Source organism: Physeter macrocephalus, unplaced genomic scaffold (assembly GCF_002837175.3).
Source record: "Physeter macrocephalus isolate SW-GA unplaced genomic scaffold, ASM283717v5 random_1314, whole genome shotgun sequence".
NCBI classification, from domain to species: Eukaryota; Metazoa; Chordata; class Mammalia; order Artiodactyla; family Physeteridae; genus Physeter; species Physeter macrocephalus.
Window position 1 is genome coordinate 17,909 of NW_021146208.1, and position 7,092 is coordinate 25,000.

Sequence of the window (7,092 nt, forward strand, 5' to 3'; positions counted from 1 at the left end):
CTACTGAGCCCGTGTGCCACAGCTACTGAAGCCCGCGCACCTAGAGCCCGTGCTCCGCAACAGGGGAAGCCACCGCAATGAGAAGCCCTCGCACCACAACGAAGAGTGGCTCCCGCTCGCCGCAGCTAGAGAAAGCCCGAGCACAGCAACGAAGACCCAACGCAGCCAAAAATAAATAAATAAAATAAATAAATTTTAAAAAAGGAAAAAAAAATACAAAGAAAACAATGTTATAAAATTCTAGCTGGGGGACTTCCCTGGTGGCGCAGTGGTTAAGAATCTGCCTGCCAATGCAGGGTACACGGGTTCAAGCTCTGGTCTGGGAAGATCGCACATGGTGCGGAGCAACTAAGCCCCTGAGCCACAACTACTGAGCCTGCGCTCTAGAGCCTGCGAGCCACAACTGCTGAGCCCTTGTGCCACAACTATTGAAACCCGCACACATAGAGCCTGTGCTCCACAACAAGCGAAGCCACCGCAATGAGAAGCCGGCGCACCGCAATGAAGAGTAGCCCCTGCTCGCATCAACTAGAGAAAGCCCGCGCGCGGCAACCAAGACCCAACACAGCCCAAAATAAATAAATAAATAAATTAAGTAAAAAAAAAATTCTAGCTGGTATGGTTGCCCCACTGCCCTCTCTGTTAAAGTGAGAGATTAGCAGATGTTTAAAAAGATGTTAAAGACAGACCAGCAGGGACTTCCCTGGTGGCGCAGTGGTTAAGAATCCACCTGCCAATGCAGGGGACACGGGTTCAAGCTCTGGCCCGGGAACATCCCACATGCCGTAGAACAACTAAGCCCATGAGCCACAGCTACTGAAGTCCACGCGAATAGAGCGCTTGCTCTGCACAAGAGAAGCCACTGCAGTGAGAAGCCCGAGCTCCACAGCGAAGAGTAGCCCCCGCTCGCTGCAACTAGAGAAAGCCGGCGGGCCGCAACTAGAGAAAGCCGGCGGGCAGCAACGAAGACCCAATGTAGCCAAAAATAAATAATTAATTAATTTAGAAAAAAAAAAGACAGACCAGCACCACATGGATACTTCCTCTTGGGCGTAATCAGACAAGTGAAGGTTAAAATGAGAAGGAGATCACATGCTTGCAAGGTGATGCAAAGTTATTTAAAACATTCTCTCTTCCACCTAAAATCTTTTTCCAAAAGACCTGATATCATCTGGTAGCCCTCCAAATTCCCTCTCTAGTCCCTTTTAATTCATTTTCATTTTAAAGCTAAAATTAGTATGTCTCACACTTTCTCCCTGAAGCATGGGGGTATGGGGAGCTAGCAGAAGGGTGAACTCAATCCTGCAGATCTAGGAAGAGTGCTGCAGAGGGAGGTCTGCTCAGACCTCATGTGGCAGGTCTAAAATTCATGTTAAATTTGCATTCTACTCCGTAATACGTTTGGTGTTGGTTGTGTTATAAAAACTCTATTTTAAATTACATTCACCCTTAATTTTTTCTCAGTCTCTAAGGGTAATTGACACTCCAGGAATATGTACCAGGTTTGTCCTGCAGTATTGTGTTCCTAGGTGGTTTTCAACCCCATCAAATACAATGTCTTTTTTTTTTTTGGCTGCACCATGCGGCTTACGGGGATCTTAGTTCCCTGAACAGGGATCGAACGCGGAGCATGGCAGTGAAAGCACTGGGTCCTAACCACTGGACCACCAGGGAATTCTCTACAGTGTCCCCTTTATTTAAAAAAATTATAAAATTTTTAATAGTGCCCCTAATAATCCAGAAATAATTTCAAAGATAAAATAACCTAGCCACTTACACAGTTTTAAAAAAGAAGTCAGGGACTTCCCTGGTGGTCCAGTGGTTAAGAATCTGTCTTCCAATGCAGGGGACGTGGGTTCGATCCCTGGTCGGGGAACTGAGATCCCACATGCTGGGGCAACTAAGCCCACGCACCACAACTAGAGAGAAGCCTGCGTGCCGCGATGAAAGGTCCCAAGTGCCACAACCAAGACCTGACGCAGTCAAAAATAAGTAAATAAATAAATAAATAAATAAATAAGCTAAGTGGGGGAATGCCCTGGCGGTCCAGTGTTTGGGACTTCATGCTTTCACTGCCAGAGGCCGGGGTTCAATCCTTGGCCAGAGAACTAAGATCCCGCAAGCCTCGTGGCGTGGCCAAAAAAAATAAAATAAAATAAAATAAAAAAGAAGTCAGTTATAATGCTCTAACTATGACACAAGGGAGAAAATTTTTAAAGGAGGTAATTAATAAATTTACTTTCAATATGCAAATATTCACACACAACTCTGCCTGGATCCTAAAAGGAAGTAGTTACTATTTGCCCCAATTATAAATAAGTTTGGATTTAATGGAATCTTGTCGATGCTTTTTCTTTATATCTGACATTTTGAAATAAGATTCAGATTAATCTATTCATAGATACACATAGAAGCCCTATGAATGCAGGCAGATGCTGAAGTGTTCCCTCAGTCACTCAACTATCACACGCAGCGTTGCCATTGGCAACACGGTTTTCTGAAATGATGAACCATTTTGTAAAATTCTGGATAAAACAAAGTGTATCCTCCTTTGATTTACCTAGAAGTTGCATTCCTGAAAAATTACGTGACCCACCTTCCAAAATCCTGTTCATATGTAAACTAGAGTGAAGATCTAGGCGCTGATAACCATAAACAGTTTTCAGCTGCACGATGGTCGGGTGGGAAGTTTGATTCGAGCTGGTGCAGGACACAGGATAAGTCTTTATTAGGTCTCACGCGCTGTGAGACATCTAACGTCTCTGGGATGTATCTGTTAAATGCCAATCATTGGGACAACTGAGGATGACACACAGTTTTCCCCCACACCCCCTCAGGGTGGGCGCCACCCACGCAGAGAACCCCGGGCATCCCCTTGGCTGTGTGGATCACCCTTTACCATGACCCTATTGGTGACTTTGAACATGCGCAGGGGCCATGTGACCTGGAGATGCTGAGAAGCCCTGTGTCTTCCTTCTCCGCAGGGGCTGAAGATCAGTGTGCTCTGGACCCTGTACTATGGCATCCTCAGCGCGTTCGCGCCCGTGTACAGCTGGATCCTGGTGCTCCGGGGCCTGGTGGGCTTCGGGATCGGAGGGGTCCCCCAGTCGTAAGTAAAGACCCAGCTCTGGCCACCCAGCCAGGCAGCCAGTCAACCATGTTCATGGCCTCAGAGGGATGCAAAGATGGTACCTACATTAGGGCTTCTGGTATCCAGGGGCTCTGATGGAGCCAGAGAATAGTGTCATTGTCAGTAGTATAATGATTACCGACAGCAAAAGCAACACGGTAGCTGGAAGGTCGTAGATGTGAAATGATAATAAAGATAATAGAGCTAGCACTGATTGGATGTTTCTCTTTGACACAGCACAGCAGCCCCAGAAGATGTGGGGGGGGCGTGTTGAATTAGTGCAGTCTCTGCTTTACAGCTGAGAAAACTGAGTCTCAGCGGGTGAAATCATTTGCCTGAGTCACACAGGCTGCAGGTGGAACTAAGAACCTGAGTCTGTCCGTCTGTAACATCTGTGCCCTTAACTACACTGCATGCTGCCTCTTACCCTCTTCTAACCTAACCAGGAGGGAGGGGATGGGGCTAATTATCTGTAAGTTATGTGTTATTTTGTTGTTGCTGTTGTTAAGATGCTGAGAGTAGTCAGACTTGTAGGAAGAAGTCACTGTCTCCTGGGAGACTGGGGAATCCTGAAGCAGAGATTGGCAGGTGGTGGCAGGTGGGCCGAATCTGACCTGCTGACTGGGTCTCTAAATAAAGTTTTATTGGAACACAGCCGCACCATACATTTATGTATTATCTACACCTGTTTTCATGCTACAGCAACAGAGTTGAGTAGTCTCAGTAGAGACTGTATGGCCTGCAAACCTGACATATTTACTATTCAGCCCTTCATAGAAAAAGTGTGTTTAGGAATTCTCTGGCAGTCCAGTGGTTAGGACTCTGCGCTTTCACTGCCGAGGGCCTGGGTTCCATCCCTAGTTGGGGAACTAAGATCCCGAAAGCGGCAGTGTGGCCAAAAAAAAAAAAAGTGTGTTGACCCCACTCTCAAGGATGTTGATTAATAGCCAATATTTAGTGTTTATTAAGGAGCAGGTGCTGTTCTAAACAGTTTGCCCAGATTGTCTCATTTAATCCCCCAAATTTCCCTATGAGGTAGATTCTATTATTTACCCCATTTTACAGATAAAGAAACTGAGGCACAGAGAGGTAAAGTAACTTGCCCCAGGTGACACAGCTCCAAGAGGCAGAGTTGGAATCTGAACCCACTCCCTCTAACTCCAGAGCCTGGGCTCTAACCATTGCATTTTACTGCCTTGCTATGAAGGATTAAAAGGATTTGGAAAGACCTAGAGGAGACTGGGGAAGATGTAGGATATCTCATAGGAAGGGAATTTCATGAAAAGAGGAAGCCCTAGCTGAGTCTGAGGAAGGCTAATGGTCCAGTTCAGGTAGCTTGTTAGGCTGAGATACACGAGAATTGAAAACTGAGACGGGACAGGTAGACCAGGGCAACCTTATTAAAGGTCTTGAATCCCAGGCCAAAGGGATTGTCTATAGACAGTGGGGAGCCACTGAAAGTTCTTGAGCAGTAGAGGTGCTTTAAAAGTATTAACCTGGCATTGGTGGGTTGGACAGGTTGGAGGTGAGGAACCCTACTGCAATAATGGAGGAAAATTTTGCACAAGGACCAGGTGGTTTCTTTCTAGTTTATTCATTCGTTCAACCAATATTTCTTGAGCTCCTGCTATCACGTGGGCCAGTGCTACGTCCTGGGGGTACAGCAGTGAGCCAAACAGGCACGGTCCCTGTTACACGCTGGCATCCTGGGAAACAGACTGAGATAGAGATTTGTGCGCAAGAGGGGACCAGGATCAACACCTGTAAGGGAGTGAGAAAAACGGGGACGGGCAGGGGAGGAGCTGAGTGGCAATGCGATTGTAACAGCTGATGGGGGCCTCAGCCGATCCTGTAGGGGTTTGGAAGCTGGGATGGCCCTTTAGGGTTGTTCCAAACTGAGGCATGGGGGCTGGGCCTTTGTACCCTCACATCAGCCACCTTGGATGTGAGCTGTCCGCAAGGAGGGAACATGACCTTGGGGAAGTCAGCTATTTTGGGCCAAGGCAATTCCTGCAAGGGCCTCAATTCTGAGCTCTTAGCAGGCAGTACTCCTGGTCATTCCAGAGGGACCGTATGCCTCAGCCCTGAAGGGGGAATCCAGGCGATGCATCACAGTGTCCACTACAGTCCATTTCCTGGAGCCTTTGGATGTGCTTGCATCGTATAATAAGTTCACCCCATCTGGGAACAGCTCCTCCAGGATTCTGGTTGGTCTTTTCCCTGAAAAGACTTATAAAAGGATGGCTAGCGAGACAACCTACAGTCCCTGCTATGGCTGCTGGCCTCATGACTACAACCGATGTCTATTATTCTCTGCCCTCTGCCACCCATTCTAGATTCTCGTCACCTTTGGCTAGTACTCCTACTGATGTAGGTGAGGTACCTTGTTACCATGCCCTTCTCAGGTCCTTGCTGCTGCTTGTCCATTTAACACCAAGATTGGGCAGGGGATCACCAAGAGATGTCCTGTGTATCACCTCGGTACCCAAGCAGATAACAGTAATCCTACCACCTCCTGATGCCTAGGATCAATTCCTGGGACAGACAGAATGATGACTCTCTTTCATGGCTGCTCATTTCTTGACACAAGGAACCCAAAGTTACTAGGTGATAGCCGTTGCTTAAAGTTATTGGGATTCTTGCTGCGTACCCTGGTGGAAGCATATTCTCTCTGGGAACCAGGACCTCTAGACCCACAGAGCCTAGAAGATGCAGAATGGAGGAAGCACAGATCCCCCCAAGTGGGTCACTGGGAATGATGGCAATGAAGACCACTTCTACTTCGACTCTTAGATTTCCAGAACCATGTCTTCTTTCTACACAGCACCATGTAATGATCATTGATTTAAGGGTATATTGTGTCCTAGAAGATAGTGCCTCGTCCTCACAGGGTATCATCTCCAAGCTGACACCTCCACGGCACCTACAAAAGGCTGCTCCATCACTCAGGCCAGCAGCTTCAGGGTGGCATGTTATGTGAAAGGACCAGTGGATTCCATGGTCACATACCCACTGCTGCATATCCTTTGTTACACATCAGCTCCCTTGGTCCCATGCACTAGGGGATCCTGTGTCAGTGGGTCTAATACTTGGAAAGCCCTCAGATGATGATGCTGCCTGAGACCCTGTGGGCAGGAAAGGCAAACCAATACCCAGAATATGTGCCACTTCCGGTCAAGGTGAATCACTGCTGCTTCCCAAATGGAAGATGTCCAATGTAAAAAACTTGCCACCAAGTGACATGGGATGGTTCCATCCTGAGGGCTCCATGTTGGTCTCTGTTGCTGGCAGACTGGCTTTTTGGCAGCAGAAGTGGCAAGATTGGCTCTGGTGGGTGAAGATTGGGGTGATGCACCACTGCAGCCCCTGCCCCCTGAGGGTCAACAGCTCAGTGATTGACTTCTTGAGCCTCTGGAGTGTCACGGTTTGGGGAGGCTGGGAGAGGTGATCTCAAAGGAGAATGCTAATACTGAAGCAGGGTGCTTGGATCTTGGGCTCCAAAACCAGGCTACCCTGGCCCTGTCTCATAATAGCTGTGCATCCTTAGGCAAGTCATTAAGCCTTTCTACACCTCAGTTTTCTCATCTCTAAAATGGGGATAATAACACACCTACCCCATGGGTCACTTAGAATCTTAAATGGCAACGCATGTGAAGTGCCCAGGACATGGCTAGCAGGCGCTCAAAAAACGTCAGCACGCAGCTCGTCTGCTGAAGGCTTTGGTAAGAGGCTCAGGCATCAGTGAAATGGACGATGGACTGGGTGTATAATTATGGAAACAACAAATGTGGAGGAAAGGAGATGTGAGAACATGGACTTAGCACAGGGACAAATCCAGACTGTCTGCCACTTAGAGGCTCTCAGTTCAACTCCGTCCTTCCCTCCCTTTTTCATTATTGATCCTCCAGGGCTGTGCAGAGTAGGTATTTGCCATGGACTCCTGGATCTGGGATGAGCTTAAA

The 7,092-nt window shown here is 47.7% G+C and overlaps 1 protein-coding gene across 1 annotated transcript in view; it reads left to right on the forward strand.

Annotated features, from left to right (window-relative positions):
- The window catches only part of LOC114485268 (synaptic vesicle 2-related protein-like), a gene marked incomplete at its 3' end in the record, with an annotated part of 15,313 nt that extends 12,204 nt beyond the window's left edge, over nt 1-3,109 (forward strand). Inside the window, exon 5 of the mRNA XM_028486412.1 lies at nt 2,985-3,109. Within this exon, the coding sequence (XP_028342213.1) occupies nt 2,985-3,109 (125 nt within the window). The remainder of the gene's footprint in view (nt 1-2,984) is intronic.
- Between the last annotated feature and the right edge of the window lie 3,983 nt (nt 3,110-7,092).